Source organism: Manis javanica, chromosome X, assembly GCF_040802235.1.
Source record: "Manis javanica isolate MJ-LG chromosome X, MJ_LKY, whole genome shotgun sequence".
Classification (NCBI taxonomy): domain Eukaryota; kingdom Metazoa; phylum Chordata; class Mammalia; order Pholidota; family Manidae; genus Manis; species Manis javanica.
The window spans coordinates 55,599,154-55,620,117 of NC_133174.1; the positions used below are offsets into that span (position 1 = coordinate 55,599,154).

The following is a 20,964-nucleotide window of genomic DNA, read 5'->3' on the forward strand; positions in this document are numbered from 1 at the left end:
TTTATATAAATGTTAACTTACTTAATTCTATATCTATAGGTATATGAATTGTCTTCACTTGCTGCATCCTGCTGATTCTGGACTCAGCCCATGAAATGGCAGGAACTCTCTACCAAAGGTATTATGTCTAGTTCAGTGCTATCAAATAGAAATATAATGCAAGCCACATCTATAATTTTTAAATTTATACCAGTCACTGTTAAAACAAAGAAAAACAGGTGAAAACAATTTTAATAGCCTAAAACTCCAAAATAGTATCATTTCAACATATAATCAATATAAAATATTAATGAGGCATTTCATTTTTCATACTATCTTCAAAATCTAGGGCATATTTTCTATTTACAGCACACTAAATTCTGACTAGTCAACTTCCACTAATGAATAGATCCACATTTAGTTAATTACCCTTAGAATGTAAGACAGGAAATTAGGGATTTGTGCCCATTTTTCTTGTTGTACATATGAGAAAACTGAGGCCCAGAGAGAAGTGATATCTTTCATAAAGTGAAATAAGCCCTAGACTTACAATCAGGAGAACTGGCCTCAAATCCAAGCTATGCCACTTCCTGGTTGAGTGACCACAGACAATACACCTCAGTGAAATTTAGTGTCTTCATCTGTAAACAAGGGAGAACTTCTACTGTACAAGGTTGTTCTGAGGTTCAAATGAGAACATAATGTCTGTATTTGTAATGACCCAGCAAAGCACATACCACCACCAGTAAAGTCACAGAACTAGTTATAGCAGCAGTGCTGGGTTTATTAGATTGGGCCAAATCAAAAGACAGAATCCACTATACAGAATTATTAAACTACAAGCCTATTAACTAAAAAAAAGTAACCATAAGATATATGGAAACTCTATATGGTACCTTAAGGAAGAAGAAAAGAACCGAAGGAAACACAAATTTGGAAGGAGCTAAGATCTCATAGGATAAAGTATTAATTTACTCCACTAAATAACAGACACGTTTGCTGCTTTGGCCTGGTGGTCTGAAATCACTGAATAAGCAAGAGGCAACACTCCAGACCACAAGTGGGGAGCAGACAATCAGAAACCAAATAAGTATGTGTACAAAGAGGATGGGAACACTCTACAGGCATACCTTGTTTAACTGCAATCCACTTTACTATGTTTCACAGATACTGTGTATTTTTTTTTCAAATTGACAGCCTGTGGAAACCGTGCATCAAGCCAGTCTAATGGCATCTTTTTTTTTTAATTAATTTTATTTCGGAATTATGAATCTACAATTACATGAAGGACATTATGTTTACTAGGTTCCCCCCTTCAACAAGTCCCCCCCACATACCCGTGCACGGTCAATGTCCATCAACATAGTGAGATGCAGTAAAATCACTACTTGTCTTCTCTGTGTTGCACAGACCTCCCCGGGCCACCCCCCACATTATACATGTTAATCGTAATGCCCCCTTTCTTTTTTCCCACCCTTATCCCTCATTTCCCACATGTCCGCCCCAGTCCTTTTCCCTTTGGTAACTGTTAGTCCATTCTTGGGTTCTGTGCTTTTGCTGCTGTTTTGTTCCTTCAGTTTCCTTTCATTCTTATACTCCACATATGAGTGAAATCATTTGGTACTTACCTTTCTCCACCTGGCTTATTTCACTGAGCATGATACCCACTAGCTCCATCCATGTTTTTGAAAATGGTAGGATCTGTTTTTTTCTTATGACTGAATAATTTTCCATTGTGAATATGGACCACATCTTCTTTATCCATTCATCTACTGGTGGACATTTATGTTGCTTCCATATCTTGGCTATTATAAATAGTGCAGCGATAAACATAGGGGTGCATGTATTTTTCAAACTGGAGTGCGCATGCTTGGGGTAAATTCCTAGAAGTGGAATCCCTGCGTCAAATGGTATTTCTATTTTGAGCATTTTGAGGAACCTCCACACTGCTTTCCACAATGGTTGAACTAATTTACATTCCCACCAGCAGTGTAGGACAGTTCCCCTTTCTCCACAACCTCACCAACATTTGTTGTTGTCTCTCTATTCGATGATGGCGATCCTTACTGGTGTGAGGTGATATCTCATTGCGGTTTTAATTTGCATTTCTCTGATAACTAGCGATGTGGCGCATCTTTTCATGTGTCTGTTGGCCATCTGAATTTCTTCTTTAGAGAACTGTCTATTCAGCTCCTCTGCCCATTTTTTAATTGTATTATTTGCTATTTGTCTGTTGAGGTGTGTGAGCTCTTTATATATTTTGAGTGTCAACCCTTTATTGGATCTGTCATTAATGAATATATTCTCACATACTGTAGGATACCTTTTTGTTCTATTGATGGTGTCCTTTACTGGACAGAAGCTTCTCAGCTTGATATAGTACCATTTGTTCATTTTTGCTTTTGTTTTCCTTGCCCAGGGAGATATGTTCAAGAAGAGGTCACTCATGTTAATGTCTAAGAGATTTTTGCCTATGTTTCTTTCTAAGAGTTTTATGGTTTCATGACTTACATTCAAATCTTTGATCCATTTGGAATTTACTTTTGTACATGGGGTTACACAGTGATCCAGTTTCATTCTCTTACATGTAGCTGTCCAGTTTTGCCAGCACCATCTGTTGAAGAGATTGTCATTTCCCCATTGTATGTCCATGGCACCTTTATCAAATATTAGTTGACCATATATGTTTGGGTTAATGTTTGCAGTCTCTATTCTGTTCCATTGGTCTGTGGCTCTGTTCTTGTGCCAGTACCAAATTGTCTTGATTACTGTGGTTTTACAGTAGAGCTTGAAGTTGGGAAGTGAGACCCCCCCACACTTTATTCTTCCTACTGAGGATTGCTTTAGCTATTCGGGGTCTTTGGTGTTGCCATATGAATTTTTTAACTATTTCTTCCAGTTTATTGAAGAATGCTGTTGGTAATTTGATAGGGATTGAATCGAATCTGTATATTGCTTTGGGCAGGATGGCTGTTTTGACGATATTAATTCTTCCTAGCCAGGAGCATGGAATGAGTTTCCATTTGTTAGTGACCTCTTTAATTTCTCTTAAGAGTGTCTTATAGTTTTCAGGATATAGGTCTTTCACTTCCTTGGTTAGGTTTATTCCTACGTATTTTATTCTTTTTGATGCTATTGTGAATGGAATTGTCTTCCTATTTTCTCTTTCTATTAGTTTATTGTTAGTGTATAGGAAAGCCATAGATTTCTGTGTGTTAATTTTGTATCCTGAAACTTTGCTGAATTCCGATATTAGCTCTAGTAGTTTCAGAATGGAGTCTTTAGGGTTTTTTAAGTACAATATCATGTAATCTGCAAATAGTGACAGTTTAACTTCTTCTTTACCAATCTGGATTACTCGTATTTCTTTGTTTTGTCTAATTGCTGTGGCTAGGACCTCCAGTACTATGTTGAATAACAGTGGATAGAGTGGGCATCGCTGTCTTGTTCCCGATCTCAGAGGAAAAGCTTTCAGCTTCTCGCTGTTCAGTATAATGTTGGCTGTGGGATTATCATATATGGCCTTTATTATGTTGAGGTACTTGCCCTCTATGCCCATTTTGCTGAGAGCTTTTATCATGAATGGATGTTGAATTTTGTCGAATGCTTTTTCAGCATCTATGGAGATGATCATATGGTTTTCATCTTTCTTTTTGTTGATGCGGTGGATAATGTTGATGGATTTTCAAATGATGTACAATCCTGGCATCCCTGGGATGAATCCCACTTGGTCATGATGTATGATCATTTTGACGTATTTTTGAATTCAGTTTGCTAATATTTTGTTGAGTATTTTTGCATCTACGTTCATCAGGGATATTGGTCTGTAGTTTTCTTTTTTGGTGGGGTCTTTGCCTGGTTTTGGTATTAGGGTGATGTTGGCTTGATAGAATGAGTTTGGGAGTATTCCCTCCTCTTCTATTTTTTGGAAAACTTTCAGGAGAATGGGTATTATGTCTTCTCTGTATGTCTGATAAAATTCCGAGGTAAATCCATCTGGCCCAGGGGTTTTGATCTTGGGTAGTTTATTGATTGCCGCTTCAGTTTCGTTGCTGGTAATTGGTCTGTTCAGATTTTCTGTTTCTTTCTGGGTCACTCCTGAATGGTTGTATTTTTCTAGGAAATTGTTCACTTCTCCTAGGTTTCCCAGCTTCTTGGAAAATAGATTTTCATAGTACTCTCCAATAATTCTTTGTATTTCCGTTGGGTCCGTCGTGATTTTTCCTTTCTCATTTCTGATTCTGTTGATGTGTGTTGACTCTCTTTTCCTCTTAGTAAGTATGGCTGGAGGTTTATCTATTTTGTTTATTTTCCCAAAGAACCAGCTCTTGGTTTCATTGATTTTTGCCATTGTTTTATACTTCTCAATTTTATTTATTTCTTCTCTGATCTTTATTATGTCCCTCCTTCTGCTGACCTTAGGCCTCATTTGTTCTACTTTTTCCAATTTCGATAATTGTGACATTAGACCATTCATTTGGGATTGTTCTTCCTTCTTTAAGTATGCCTGGATTGCTATATACTTTCCTCTTAAGACTGCTTTTGCTATATCCCACAGTAGTTGGGGATTTTTGTTGTTGTTGTCATTTGTTTCCATATATTGCTGGATCTCCATTACAATTTGGTCATTGATTCATTGATTACTTAGGAGCATGTTATTAAGCCTCCATGTGTTTGTGAGCCTTTTTCTTTCTTTGTACAATTTATTTCTAGTTTTATACCTTCGTGGTCTGAAAAGTTGGCTGGTCGGATTTCAATCTTTTGGAATTTACTGAGGCTCTTTTTGTGACCTAGTATGTGGTCTATTCTGGAGAATGTTCTATGTGTACTTGAGTAGAATGTGTATCCTGTTGCTTTTGGATGTAGAGTTCTATAGATATCTATTAGGTCCATCTGTTCTAGTGTACTGTTCAGTGCCTTTGTGTCCTTACTTATTTTCTGTCTGGTGGATCTGTTCTTTGAGTCAGTGGTGTGTTGAAGTCTCCCAAAATGAATGCATTGCATTCTATTTCTTCCTTTAATTCTGTTAGTATTTGTTTCACATATGTTGGTGATCCTGTATTGGGTGCATATATATTTATAATGGTTATATCCTCTTGTTGGACTGAGCCCTGTATCATTATGTAATGTCCTTCTTTATCTTTTTTTACCTTCTTTATTTTGAAGTCTATTTTGTCTGATACTAGTATTGCAACACCTGCTTTTTTCTCTCTGTTCTTTGCATGAAATATCTTTTTCCATTCCTTGACTTTAAATCTGTGCATGTGTTTGGGTTTGAGGTGAGTCTCTTGTAAGCAGCATATGGATGGGTCTTGCTTTTTTATCCATTCTATTACTCTGTGTCTTTTGATTGGTGCATTCAGTCCATTTACATCTAGGGTGATTATTGAAAGGTATGTACTTATTGCCATTGCAGGCTTTAAGTTTGTGGTTACCAAAGGTTCAAGGTTAGCTTCTTTACTATCTTCCTGTCTAACTTAACTCACTTATTGAGCTATTATAAACACGGTCTGACGATTCTTTATTTCTCTCCCTTCTTATTCCTCCTCCTCCCTTCTTCATACGTTGGGTGTTTTGTTCTGTGCTCTTTTTAGGAGTGCTCCCATCTAGAGCAGTCCCTGTAAGATGCCCTGTAGAGGTGGTTTGTGAGAGGCAAATTCCCTCAACTTTTGCTTGTCTGGGAATTGCTTAATTCCTCCCTCATATTTAAATGATAGTCGTGTTGGATACAGTATTCTTGGTTCGAGGCCCTTCTGTTTCATTGCATTAAGTATATCATGCCATTCTCTTCTGGCCTGTAAGGTTTCTGTTGAGAAGTCTGATGATAGCCTGATGGGTTTTCCTTTGTAGGTGACCTTTTCTTTCTCTCTGGCTGCCTTTAATACTTTGTCCTTGTCTTTGATCTTTGCCATTTTAATTATGTGTCTTGGTGTTGCCCTCCTTGGATCCCTTGTCATGGGAGTTCTGTGTACCTCTCTGGTCTGAGAGGCCATTTCCTCCATTGTTTGGGGAAGTTTTCAGCAATTATTTCTTCAAAGACACTTTCTATCCCATTTTCTCTCTCTTCTTCTTCTGGTACCCCTATAATGTGGATATTGTTCCATTTCAATTGGTCACACAGTTCTCCTAAAATTCTTTCAATCCTGGATACCCTTTTATCTCTCTCTGCATCAGCTTCTTTGCTTTCCTGTTCTCTGTTTTCTAGTCCATTAATGATCTCTTGCATCTCATCCATTCTTTGAAGTCCTTCCAGAGATTGTTTTATTTCTGTATTCTCCCTCCTTAGTTCTTGCATATTTCTCTGCAAGTCCATCAGCATGGTTATGACTTTTGTTTTGAATTCTTTTTCAGGAAGACTGGTTAAATCTCTCTCCCCAGGTTCCTTCTCAGGGGAAGATGTAGAAGATGTCAAAGATGTCTGGGTTAGTCTTGTCTAGATAAAATTTTTTTGCCTTTTCATGGTGATAGGTGCAGTGGTATGCTATTGAAGTGTCTGTCAGCTGGGAGAGCCTAGACTTTTTCCAATTGCTCCTGGCCTTTCTTTACTGGGACAACTGCAACCCCTGGTGGCTTGTGTTTGGCAACTGTGTGTAGACTGGGTCTCTGTATCTTGCCCAGCCAGTATGGAGGAAGCTCCCTTGCTGTGGGTGTGGCCAGCCTCAGACTGCTGCTCTGCTATGGTGGGGCCCCAGAGGGGTAATGGATGGGGGGCTGTTTGGCTGTTTACCTCCGTGAGGGGTCTCAGAGCTGTTGCCCAGGGGGTTAGTGTGCCCGGAGTTCCCTGGAATTTCGAACTGCTGGACGGTGACCCGGGATGCTTCCGTCCAGTTGTGGGGTCCCTGTCCCTTTAAGACTTTCAAAAAGCACTCACTTTTCTTTGTCCCAGGAGCACCGGCTGCAGGACCCGCTCACACATCTTACTGTCTAGCTTCCCTAGTTTCCGGCACCCCATGCATGGACTGTGTGTCTGTGCTCTGGTGCGGATGGCTAGGGCTGGGTGTTTAGCAGTCCTGGGCTCCCTCTCCCTCCCCACTCCGACTCTTCTCCTCCCACCGGGAGCTGGGGTGAGGGGCCTCGGGCCCCGCCGGGCTGCAGCTTGTATCTTACCCCTTTCACCAGGCACTGGGTTCTCGCAGGTGTGGATGTAGTCTTGCTGCTGTCCTGTGTCTTCTGGTTTCTCTTTTAGGGATAGTTCTATTTGTTATATTTTCAAAAATATATATGTTTTTGGGAGGAGATTCCCACTGTCCTACTCATGCCGCCATCTTTGCTCCACCCTAACGGTGTCTTTTTACCAACAGCATTTGTCCGCCTCATGTCTATGTGTCACATTTTGGTAATTCTCATGATATTTTAAACTTTTTCATTATTATTTGCTATGGTTATCTTTGATCAGTGATTTTTTTCTGCTATTTAACTCTTTTTTTGTTTTATTGAGATAAAATTGACATGCAGTGCTGTATCAGATCAAAGTGTACAACATAATTATTTTTTGTTTCATTTTACTGTTTTTTTCATTGATCTTTGATGTTACTGTTGTTAACAGTTTTGGGGCACCACAAAGTACACCCATGTAAGAGTAAATTTAATCAGTAAATGTTGTGTGTGTTCTGATTGCTCCACTGAACAGTTCCTCCATCTCTCTCTTTTTCCTCAGGTCTCCCTGTTCCCTGAGACACAAAAATATTGAAATTAGGCCAATTAATAACCCTACAATGGCCTGTAAGTGTTCAAGTGAAAAAAAGGCTCTCCATCTGTCACTTTAAATCAAAAGCTAGAAATGATTAAGCTCAGTGAGGAAGGCATGTTGAAAGGTCAGACAGCCCAAAAGCTAGGCCTCTTGTGCCAAATGGACAAGTGATGAATGCAAAGGAAAAATTCTTGAAAGAATTTAAAACCGTTACTCTAGTGAACATATGAATGATATGAAAGCAAAACAGCCTTATTTGCTGATACGGAGAAAGTTTTCGTGCTCTGGACTGAACATCAAATGAGCCACAACACTCCCTTGAGCCAACATGTAATGCAGAGCAGGTCCTGACTCTCTTCATTCCTATGAAGGCTGAGAGAGGTGAGGAAGCTGTAGAAGAAAAGCCTGAAGCTAGTAGAGGTTGGTTCATGAGGTTTAAGGAAAGAAACCATTTCCATAACATGAAAGTGAAAAGTGAAGCAGCAAGTGCTCATGGAGAAGCTCCAAGCTATCCAAAAGATTTAGTTAAGATAATGCAGGTGTCTACCCTAAACAACAGACATTCAATGTAAACGTAACAGCTTCTACTGGGAAAAGATGCTATCTAGAAATTTCACAGCTAAAGAGAAGTCAGTACCTGGCTTCAAAGCTTCAAAGGACAGGTCTACTCTTGTTAGGGGCTAATGCTATTTCTGACTTTAGGTTGAAGCCAATGCTCATTTACCATTCCAAAACTTTTGAGGCCCTTAACAATTATAATTGTGCTAAATCTACTATGCCTGTGCTCTATCACTGGAACAACAAAGCCTGGGTGATAGTGCCTCTCTTTACAACACAGTTTACTGAATAGTTTAAGCTACTGATAACTATGGCTCTGAAAAGATCACTTTCAAAATATGACTGCACATTGACAATGCTCCAGGTCCCCCAACAGTGCTGATGGCAATCTGCAGTAGATTAATGTTTTCACACCTGCTAACACAACATTGTATCCATTCTTCAGCCCAATGATCAAGGTGATAATTTCAACGTTCAAGTCTTATGATTTAAGAAACATTTTTTGTAAGGCTTCAGGTGTCACACATGGTGATTCTTCTGATGAATCTGGGCAAAGAAAATTCAAGCCTGAAGATGTGGCTAAATTGCTGCAATCTCATGATAACACTTTAACAGATAAGTTCCTTCTCATGAATGAGCAAAGAATGTGGTTTCTTAAGATGGAATCTGTTCCTGGTTCTTCACCAGGAAATGTGAAGACTACTGAAAGGATAAAAAAGGATTTTGAAAAACACCCATCATATGAAGAATGTTGGAGGAGGAATAAGAAGGGAGAGAAATAAAGAATCATCAGACTGTGTTTATAATAGATCAATAAGCGAGTTAAGTTAGACAATAAGGGAATAAAGAAGCTAACCTTGAACTTTGGTAACCACACACTTAAACCCTGCAATGGCAACAAGTACATATCTTTCAATAACCACCCTAAATGCAAATGGACTGAATGCACCAGTCAAAAGACACAGAGTAGAATGGACTAAAGATGGTGCTGTGAGAGGAGAGGCAGAGGCTTCCTCTGAAAACTGGGTACAATTATAAAATTTAATTGGCACAACTAATCCTGAGAGAGCAACAGGAAAGAAGATGGCGACAGCACACACCTGGAGAAAAGAGCCAAACTCACTGAATGGGGTAATGTACCAGAGCTGTGGCTCTGTGGGACCCAAGCCCTTGCCCCATCCCAGCTCACTGGCGGGAGGAAGAGAAACAGAGCAGGGAGGGAGTAGAAGGCTTGGGACTGCTTAATACCTAGCTCCAGAGATCTGCGCTGGGAGCACATTTCATGGTGCTTTCATGAGACTCACATGACTACTGGGTTGGAAAGTTAATACAGGCAGATTTCCTGAGGAGCCTGGGATTCCAGCTGCTTGTGGAAAGCAGGGATCCATATCTGGCTACTCAGAGACAAAAATATACCTGTGTGACTGGCCCACTGGCTCAGGCAGTGGAGATAGGCACAGCAGTCAGGAGGTGGGGAAGATCTCTTTCCTCCCCCGAGGTACCAGTACCACTCCCCTGTGACCCCTGACATTGCTTCAGGGGCTGAACAGCTCCAGAATAGAGCTTCCAGACACAAGAGTGCACCATATACAAACATAAAACGCCAAAGGAACCTTGTCCAGAGTAAAATTATTAATACAACTCCGGAAAAAGATTTAAATGATATGGGCCTCACGACTCTTCCTGAAAGTGAGTTCAAAATAAAAATCATCAACATTCTCATGGAAGTACGGAAAGACATCCAAGAACTCAGGGATGAATTCAGGACAGAGACGCAATCACTGAAGAGCACGATGGAGGGTATTAAAAGCAGGTTGGATATGGTGGAGGAGACAACAAATGAAATAGAAACTAGAGAAGAGGAATACAAACAAACTGAGGCACAGGGAGAAAAAAGGATCTCTAAAAATGAAAGAATATTGAGAGAACTGTGTGACAAATCCAAGCAGAACAATATTCGCATTATAGGGATACCAGAAGAAGAAGAGAGAGAGAGAAAGGGATAGAAAGTGTCTTTGAAGAGGTAGTTGCTGAAAACTTCCCCAATCTGGGGAAGGAGATTGTGTCTCAGGCCATGGAGAGCCACAGATCTCCCAACACAAGGGACCCAAGGAAGACAACTCCAAGACACATAGTAATTAAAATGGGAAAGATCAAGGATAAGGGCAGACTGTTAAAAGCAGCCAGAGGCAGAAATAAGATCACAAACAAAGGAAAGCCCATCAGGCTAACATCAGACTTCTCAGCAGAAACCTTACAGGTCAGAAGGGAGTGGCATGATGTATTTAATGGCATGAAACAGAAGGGCCTGGAACCAAGATTACTTTATCTGGCAAGATTATCATTTAAATTTGAAGGAGGGATTAAACAATTTCCAGATAAGCAAAAGCTGAGAGAGTTTACCTCCCACAAACCATCCCTGCAGTCTATTTTGGAGGGACTGCTATAGATGGAAGTGCTCCTAGGGTTCAACAGCTGTCACCAGAGGCAGGAAAACCACAGTAGGGAGGGTGGAGCAGCCAATTGTGAGGCAAATGCAAAATAAAATTGACTATCCCCAAAGTCAATCAAGGGATAGACAAAAAGGAGGAAAAATAGAAAAGAACCTTTACATTGTGTTTGTAATAGCATACTAAGTGAGTTAAGTGAGATTCTCTTAGATAGTAAGGAAAGTAACCTGGAACCTTTGGAAACAACGAATCTAATGCCTGAAATGGCAATAAATACATACCTATCGATAATCACCCTAAATGTAAATGGACTGAATGCACCAATCAAAAGACATAGAATCACTGAATGGATAAAAAAACAAGACCCATCTATATGCTGCTTACAAGAGACTCACCTCAAACCCAAAGACATGCACAGACTAAAAGTCAAGGGATGGAAAAAGATATTTCATGCAAAGAACAGAGAGAAAAAAGCAGGTGTTGCAGTACTAGTATCAGACAAAATAGACTTCAAAACAAAGAAAGTAACAAGAGATAAAGAAGGACACTACATAATGATAAACGACTCAGTCCAACAAGAGGATATAACTATTATAAATATATATGTACACAACACAAGAGCACCAGCATACGTGAAACAAATACGAACAGAACTAAAGGAGGAAATAGAATGCAATGCATTCATTTTGGGAGATTTCAACACACCACTCACTCCAAAGGACAGGTCCACCAGACAGAAAATAAGTAAGGACACAGAGGCACTAAACAACACACGAGAACAGATGGACCCAATAGACATCTATAGAAATCTATACCCAAAAGCAACAGGATACATATTCTTCTCAAGTGCACATTGAACATTCTCCAGAATAGACCAAAAATTAGGCCACAAAAGGAGACTCAGTAAATTCAAAAAGATTGAAATTCTACCAACCAACTTTTCAGACCACAAAGGTATAAAACTACAAATAAATTGTACAAAAAAAGCAAAAAGGCTCAGAAACACATGGACGCTTAACAACACGCTTCTAAATAGTCAATGGATCAACAACCAAATTAAAATGGAGATCCAGCAATATATGGAAATAAATAACAACAACAACACAAAGCTCCAAATTCTGTGGGACGCAGCGAAAGCAGTCTTAAGAGGAAAGTATACAGCAATTCAGGCATATTTAAGAAGGAAAAACAAACCCAAATGAATAGTCTAACATCACAATTACCAAATTGGAAAAAGAAGAACAAATGAATACTAAAGTCAGCAGAAGGAGGGACATAATGAAGATCAGAGAAAAGATAAACAAAATTGAGAAAAATAAAACAATAGAAAAAATCAAGGAGCCCAAGAGCTGGTTCTTTGGGAAAATAAACAAAATAGATAAGCCTCTAGCAAGACTTATTAACAGAAAAAGAGAGTCAACACACATCAACACAATCAGAAACGAGAAAGGAAACATCACGATGGACCCAACAGAAATACGAAGAATTATCAGACACTACTATGAAAACCTATATGCTAAGAAGGTAGAAAACCTAGAAGAAATGGACAACTTCCTAGAAAAATACAACCTTCCAAGACTGACCAAGGAAGAAACACAAAATCTAAACAAACCAATTACCAGCAAAGAAATTGAAGCAGTAATCTAAAAACTACCCAAGAAAAAAAAAACCCTTGCCAGATGGATTTACCTTGGAATTTTATCAGACAAACAGAGAAGATATCATACCCATTCTCACTAAAGTTTTATAAAAAATAGAAGAGGAGGGGATGCTCTCAAACTCATTCTATCAAGCCAAGATCACCCAAATACCAAAACCAGGCAAAGATCCCACCATGAAAGAAAATTACAGACCAATATCCCTGATGAATGTAGATGCAAAAATACTCAACAAAATATTAGCAAACCGAATTCAAAAATATATCAAAAGGATAATACACCACGACCAAGTGGGATTCATCCCAGGGATGCAAGGATGGTACAACATTCGAAAATCCATCAACATCATCCACCACATCAACAAAAAGAAAGACAAAAACCACATGATCATCTCCATAGATGCTGAAAAAGTATTCGACAAAATTCAACATCCATTCATGATAAAAACTCTCAAAAAAATGGGCATACAGGGCAAGTACCTCAACATAATAAAGGCCATATATGATAAACCCACAGCTAACATCATACTGAACAGCGAGAGGCTGAAAGCTTTTCCTCTGAGATCGGGAACAAGACAGGGATGCCCACTCTCCCCACTGTTATTCACCGTGGTACTGGAGGTCCTAGCCACGGTAATTAGACAAAACAAAGAAATACAAGGAATCCAGATTGGTAAAGAAGAAGTCAAACTGTCACTATTTCCAGATGACTTGATATTGTACATAAAAACCCTAAAGACTCCACTCCAGAACTACTAGAACTTGTATTAGAATACAGCAAAGTTGCAGGATACAAAATTAACACACAGAAATCTGTAGCTTTCCTATATACTAACACTGAACTAATAGAAAGAGAAATCAGGAAAACAATTCCATTCACAATTGCATCAAAAAGAATGAAATACCTAGGAATCAACCTAACCAAAGAAGTGAAAGACCTATACCCTGAAAACTATAAGACACTCTTAAGAGAAATTAAAGTGGACACTAACAAATGGAAACTCATCCCATGCTCTTGACTAGGAAGAATCAATATAGTCAAAATGGTCATCCTGCCCAAAGCAATATACAGATTTGATGCAATCCACATCAAATTACCAAAAACATTCTTCAACAAACTGGAACAAATAGTTAAAAAATTCATACGGAAACACCAAAGACCCTGAATAGCCAAAGCAACCCTGAGAAGGAAGAATAAAGTGTGGGGGATCTCACTCCCCAACTTCAAGTTCTACTACAAAGCCATGGTAATCAAGACAATTTGGTACTGGCACAAGAGCAGAGCCACAGACCAGTGGAACAGATTAGAGACTCCAGACATTAACCCAAACATATATGGTCAATTAATATTCAATAAAGGAGCCATGGACATACAATGGGGAAATGATAGTCTCTTCAACAGATGGTGCTGGCAAAACTGGACAGCTACATGGAAGATAATGAAACTGGATCACTGTCTAACCCCATACACAAAAGTAAATTCAAAATGGATCAAAGAGCAGAATGTAAGTCATGAAACCATAAAACTCCTAGAAAAAAACATAGGCAAAAATCTCATGGACATAAACATGAGTGACTTCTTCATCAACATATCTCCCTGGGCAAGGAAAACAAAAGCAAAAATGAACAAGTGGGACTATATCAAGCTGAAAAGCTTCTGTACAGCAAAGGACACCATCAATAGAACAAAAAGGTATCCTACAGTATGGGAGAATATATTCATAAATGACAGATCCAATAAAGGGTTGACCTCCAAAATATATAAAGAGCTCACACACCTCAACAAACAAAAAGCAAATAATCCAATTAAAAAATGGGCAGAAGAGCTGAATAGAAAGTTCTCTAAAGAAGAAATTCAGATGGCCAACAGACACATGAAAAGATGCTCCACATCGCTTGTCATCAGAGAAATGTAAATTAAAACCACAATGAGATATTACCTCACACCAGTAAGGATCGCCCCCATCCAAAAGACAAACAACAACAAATGTTGGCGAGGTTGTGGAGAAAGGGGAGCCCTCCTACACTGCTGGTGGGAATGTAAATTAGTTCAACCATTGTGGAAAGCAGTGTGGAGGTTCCTCAAAATTCTCAAAATAGAAATACCATTTGACCCAGGAATTCCACTTCTAGGAATTTACCCCAAGAATGCAGCACTCCAGTTTGAAAAAGACAGATGCACCCCTATGTTTATTGCTACACTATTTATAATAGCCAAGATATGGAAGCAACCTAAATGTACATCAGTAGATGAATGGATAAAGAAGATGTGGTACATATACACAATGGAAAATTATTCAGCCATAAGAAGAAAACAAATCCTACCATTTGCAACAACATGGATGGAGCTAGAGGGTATTATTCTCACTAAAATAAGCCAACTGGAGAAAGACAAGTACCAAATGATTTCACTCATATGTGGAGTATAAGAACAACGAAAAAGTGAAGCAACAAAACAGCAGCAGAATCACAGAACGCACGAATGGACTAACAGTTACCAAAGGGAAAGGGACTGGGGAGGATGGGTGGAAAGGGAGGGAAAAAGGTTGGGGAAAAAAGAAAGGGGGCATTACAGTTAGCATGTATAATGTGGGGGGTGGGGGTGCCGGGCGGGCTCTACAACACAGAGGAGAGAAGTAGTGATTTTACAGCATCTTACTACACTGATGAACAAAGACTGTGAAGGGGTATGTGGGTGGGACTTTCTGAAGGGGGGAGTCTAGTAAACATAATATTCTTCATGTAATTGTAGATTAATGATACCAAAATAAAATAATAAAAAATAATAAAATAAAAAATAATAATAGTAATAAATAAATAATAGAAAAAAATATAAAAAAGCTGGATGTATTTTCACAAACTCATAAAGTCTAATTCTTAAATAACCTTTTAGCCAATCTGGAAAAAAAAGTATTTAGAATATTACATAAACTTAGTTGATAAAGCAACAGCAAGGTCTGAGAAGACCAACTTCCATTTTGAAAGAAAATCTACAGTTAGTAAAACGCTATCAGACAGCATCACGTACCTCAGAGAAATCGTTCATGAAGAGAGCTAATCAATGTGGTAAACTTCATTTGTTGTCTTATTTTAACAGGTTGCCACAGTTAACCCAGCCTTTAGCAACCACACCCTGATTAGTCAGCAGCCACCAATATTAAGCCTCCACTAGCAAAAAGATTATGCCTTGCTGAAAGTTCAGATGATGATTAGTATTTTTTAGCACTAAAGCGTTTTTAATTAAGGTATGAACATTGTGTTTTTAGATATACTGTTATTACACATTAAAAAAACTACAGTTTGGTGTAAACATAACTTTTACATGCACTGGGAAACCAAAAAATTCATTTGCCTTGCTTTATTGCAATATTTGTAATCCTGCTGTGGTCTAGAACTAAACCCTCAGTACTCCGAGGTATGTCTGTAGGTTGCAGGTAAGCTTCACAGGACCAGCCTGCCTCAGTGGGAACCTCCTAGGATGCAAGCAGGCTGTATGGGACTGGCAGAGGAAGCAAGGAGCAGCAGCTCTCTATAAACCTCCAGTCAGCAGGAGGACTAAGTGGAGGCCTGCATTGGGAAGCCGAGGGCACCGTGAGTGGGGAGTACTTCAGAGAGAGACCTATATTGAGAGACCTGCATAAAGGTTATTGCCAGGCCAGGTGGAAGCTTCCAGGTCATTGAGGGAACATGTACTCTCTGTGTGTGGCTGGGTTAGATCTCACTGGACATCTCATTCCCACTCTACTGATCCACCCATGCAACAGCCAGCAACTTCAAGAGAACCCCTTCTTCTTGCAATATCTGTCCAGAATGCTCTGCTGAGAAAGTTTAACATCTTGCTCACTGTAAAGGAGAAATGCTAAAAGGAATTTTGTCAGTTTTCATAGGACAGGTATTGAGGAGTGTTGGAACTGAGAGGCAATAAACTGATACCACACTGGTAGAAACTACATTTTCTAGTCCTTAGTTCAGTGCTCTTTCTACTACATTTTACTACTCGGATAATTCTAGATAGTTTCTTAAAAACAACTTTCACATGGACAGTTGGTCACCTCCCTTGTAGGTAGGTAGGTTGCCTCCACTGGTAAAGAAGTAGGAAAAAAGACTGATAGAAATTTAACCTTTCTGAGCCTCAGTTTCTTCAGTGCGATAATGGATATTATATATACTACCTCACAGGTTTGCTGTAAGAATTAAGGAAAACAGCGTATGTAAATTCCTCAGCCCAGGTCTGGGACACAGGAAATATATAATAGAAATGATCTTTTTTCCTCAAAGGACCACTATAGCATATCCTTATGTTCTATTTTCTTATTCTCATCCAGGAATGAAAGTAAATCAGAGGTTTTCACATCTACCCATCTTCATCTTCTTTATTCAATGCTATGTAGCAATTATCATGTCACTTAAGAGATTATTTTCATACCACATTTTTTATTTCAAACGTTCATCTCTCCTTCAGTTATATACTTTTCCAGTTAAGTATATATGCTCATGAGATATGAGATGACCTGAATGGAATCTAGAATTGCAGTGCTATCTGGAGACCTCACTTTTCTTGAATGCCAGTCACTCAAAAAATGCCCATGCCAACTTAACTGATGATATTAAGCACTGGGGGCACATCCACTGGTCTCCTCTTTCTTCTTAGACCTTGCTACTGCCATATCCTTGATTCAAACTGCTTGTCATGATATTCCAGATAATAAGTAGATGGTGTGTTCTTAGTCTGAAATGGGTGAGATGCTTGGCCAAAATGCTTCATTTAATTCTGGTAGACTATTTGGTTACATGTTGCATACATATGGGGCCTTATAAAATAAGCCTACACCTAGCTGAAAAGAATAAACTGAACAATTATCCATACTCCTTTGTAAGACACTGGGGAATCAGAGAGACCCATGGGTGGTCAATCTGGAAATAATCCCAGACTATCTGGCACAGTGCTATCCAACAGAAATTTCTACAATGATAGAAACATTTTACATCTATTCTGTCTAATACAATAGCTACTAGCCACATGTGGCAATTAAGCATTTGAAATATGACTAGCATGAGTGGGAAACTGAGTTGTTAATCTATTTTATGTATACAACTATTGGCTACCATATTGGATAGGAAAGGTCTAGACAGCATGGAAAAAATATAGGATTTGAAGTTAAAACAATCTCAGATCTAAATCCTGGCTACTGTCACTTACTAACTATATAGCTTTGTTCTTGTTCTTTATCTTGTCAAAGCCTCAGTTGTTTCATTTGTAAAATGGACCTAATACTAGAACCTCACAGGGTTGCTGTGATTAGAGAATAAATGCAAAGTATCTAGCCCAGTGTTCATCACATACTAAGCAGCCTTTAAATATAGCTATTATTATCAAGCTTCTCATTTTCCAGATGGAGAAACTGAAGCTCCAAAGGAGAATTGACTTGTCCACAGTTACAGAGCTAGTTAGACTCATAGCCAGGAGTCAGTTCGAGATTTTCTCACTTTTTGATGACGAGTTTTCTAATAGAGACAAATCCTCCTCACCCATGAAGAGTGAAGAGTGGTAGCCAAAACAACTATTCAACTATTATAAAAAATATCATATATGTGGAGAAAGTGTACCTTGGTAAAGCCTATCTGCTCCTTCCGGAAATTTTCCAGGGGTTTGATTAGCAGATCACTAGCGTTGTGTACCTAGAGAAAAATAAAGAAAAAACACACAACTTTTAGATTAGAAAGGTTCAAGTTCAAGATTCCTTGTTAATAGGGCATTTCCTTGTAATACACCATCCTGTAAAATGTTAACTAGTTTGCTTGTTTGTTGGTCCTTATTACTGTCTTTTTTTCTCATATTGATCTCTTCAAATCAAGTATTCAGAGAGAGAATGAGAGAAGGATCATTAGAGACATTTCTCTGTAACTTTATTCGTAGTCTGATCTGAGTTTTTAATTAAATATCTGGAGTATATGTGAAAAAGAGAAAAGAAAGGGAATGGAAAAGTACGTGAAAAGGTCAATTGCACCAAATGCAAACCATTTCATGGGATGCAAATGAGTTAGCAGTAATAGTATCAGGATAAAGCCGAGGATAAATTGTTTCCAGTCCTGCCCTGGTATGTTATAAAAGCAGGACATTTCCTTCACAGCTTGGAGTATATTACAGCAACACAAGAAACACTGGTCCAGGCTTACCTAACTATAGATGTTCAGAAGCTGGTAAGAATAGTCTGTCCAGGTACTAAAAATATGAGTGTATGATATGACTCTGGAATTCAAAAACATTGCATGTAAACTGGACCTCTTGCTCAGTGGGCAGATAGAAATGTACAAAACTTTGTCTTCATATAAACCTTTTGGAGATTACTTCTGTCCAAGGAAACAAGAGGGATTTCGTTCTTCATTGGTGTGAATTAGCTTCACTTCAAAGGAGAACCTTAGAGAACTCAACCGACAGCTGGATTTTAGGACCCAGTGCATTGATTTTGATCTATTACAAGATGGGGAAATGAGGGACTGGCTTCCTTATTAGATGAGACATGAAGTGCCAGAAAGATAAGATGTATCTTCATAAAAAAAATAGAAAACAGGGTTGAAACCAGTTTTGAGCAGCCCTGTATTCTCCAACTAAGAAGCAATTTTTACACTACCACCAAAAAGCATGGCAAGTTGGGGCATTCGTATATAAGTGCCAGGTTGTGCCAAAACTTTGGGCCTCCTGTTTTGTGTCAAAATATGATTCAAGGTTCAACCAAACAGGCAAACTCTCAACCAATCAAAGCTCTACTACCAGCCCTGCTGTCAAAAATAAAGACAGCAATGACTCTACTTGATTGAACAGGAATTAACCTGCTAAAAGTACCAGCCTGTCTCTCTTGCCCAACATGCTCTACACTTCCATGGATTGTGACTTATGTGCTATCAACTTTGTGTACCTACCTGGAGACAAAATAAGCCATTGATGTCATAGATCCAGTACAAGGAGCCATTTTTCTTCTTTACAACTGCAGACATTTTAAAACACCACCACAAATTCCATGATATTCCTCCCTTTGAGACGTAAGATGTCTGTCCCCTCTACTTTGAATATGAGGGGCTTGTTAGTGCTTTGAACCCACAGTGTATAGCAGAAGTGGCACTATGTGACTTTCCAGGCTAGATCCGGAAAGGCTAACAACTTCTACCCAGTTATTTTGAAACACTCCCCCTAGAAGCCCCAAGCCACTATATAAGAATTTGGGCTACCATGGGACTACCAAGGAGAAGAGGTCAAATATAGACATTCTGGTCAAAAGTCCAGCTGAGCCCAGCCTTCTAGCCATCCCACCAAGATGCGAGATATGTGAGAGAAGCTGTTTTGGACAGTCCACATCAAATAGAGCAGAAGAACCACCCAGCTGACCTCTTCCTGAATTCCTGACCCATAACACAATGATAAAATTAAATGGTTTTAGTTTAGCCACTAAGTTTGGGGATAGGTTGTTATGCAGCAATTGAAAATTAGAAAAAAATATTTCCAGCTTCATGAAGGTAACACACAAAAATTGACTACTTGGGCAACATTGAGGAAGTTTGCCTTGGAATGAGAAGTGAGCATGCCCCTTCTAAGGAGAGTAGTATGTGTCAATCCCCTATATGGATATTCAGCTGAGCCCTTGCATATGTAGACACCCCAAAGATGGCACAGTTGATACATTTCATGTTTCACTGGGGATTTTCTTGCATAAGCAGTTGTGTCAGCAACTTCTCACACAGGGTCCATAAGGCCATTACTTTTTACATATTTGGCCCTGTCTCAGTCTAGGAGATAGTACATGATTCACTGAAACTGAAGTCCACAGTTTTCCCTTAACCACATTGGAACACTACTCTCAGTCTTCTACAACACAAATATATACTCTGAATCTTTTCCACTCTTTAATATTCATTGGCTATTATACTACTTTCTGCCAGAACATAGAGCTTAAGATATAGGTAAAGGTCATACTGAAGCTTGGCTCTTTTCTCCTTCCCATTCTATTTTACCCTTCAACGTCTTAGAAGTGTAGCAACTACTATAAAAAAATAACCTTTTAAGTAAACTTGGCCTTTATTCCCTTTTCTGATCACTGCATCATTTTGTGAGATCTCTAGAAGAAAAGATCCTGCCTGCTACCTCATGAAAAGTGACATTCGAAACACATTAGTGAGTTTAACTAGTAGGGTTCCTATTGAATGAAGCCCAAATTAACACTAGATAGGATATATAGCAAATTAGAGATGGTATTCAATCCAATACTGCAGGATTGCTCAGGAATCTTTGACGGTTAATCAATTACCAAAAGAATGCATTAAGGTTACACTGTTTGAAATATTATGGGCCTCATTAGGTCATTCTTGGCAGTCCTCAAAGACAGACATTGCCATTGCCAAGAGAGCTGCTCTCAGAGTCAGAAATGCTCTAGGTAAGCCTCCTATCTTAATCATATAGGAAGTATGCTATCCAGACTTTTTAAAGGCCACCTTCTGAGGTACTAAAACCTCCACCAGGGTACTGTTTAAGAACATCACAGTAGGGATGCTCCTCAATTCTTCCCTCCACAGTTCCTCCCACATTTAAATGCACTCATGAGAATGACTAGACATCTGCAATTGTCACATGCTGGAGC

At 39.0% G+C, this 20,964-nt stretch overlaps 1 protein-coding gene across 16 annotated transcripts in view; it reads right to left on the minus strand.

Annotated features, from left to right (window-relative positions):
* The window catches only part of OPHN1 (oligophrenin 1), a 665,513-nt gene that overhangs the window by 484,073 nt on the left and 160,476 nt on the right, over positions 1–20,964 (minus strand). For all 16 annotated transcript variants that reach the window (XR_005061052.2, XR_005061051.2, XM_037017099.2 and 13 more), the window contains exon 5: positions 17,942–18,013. Coding sequence is in view for 14 of the 16 variants with exons in the window: in XM_037017099.2 (XP_036872994.1) it covers positions 17,942–18,013 (72 nt within the window). In the remaining 2 variants the exon portion in view is untranslated. The remainder of the gene's footprint in view (positions 1–17,941; positions 18,014–20,964) is intronic.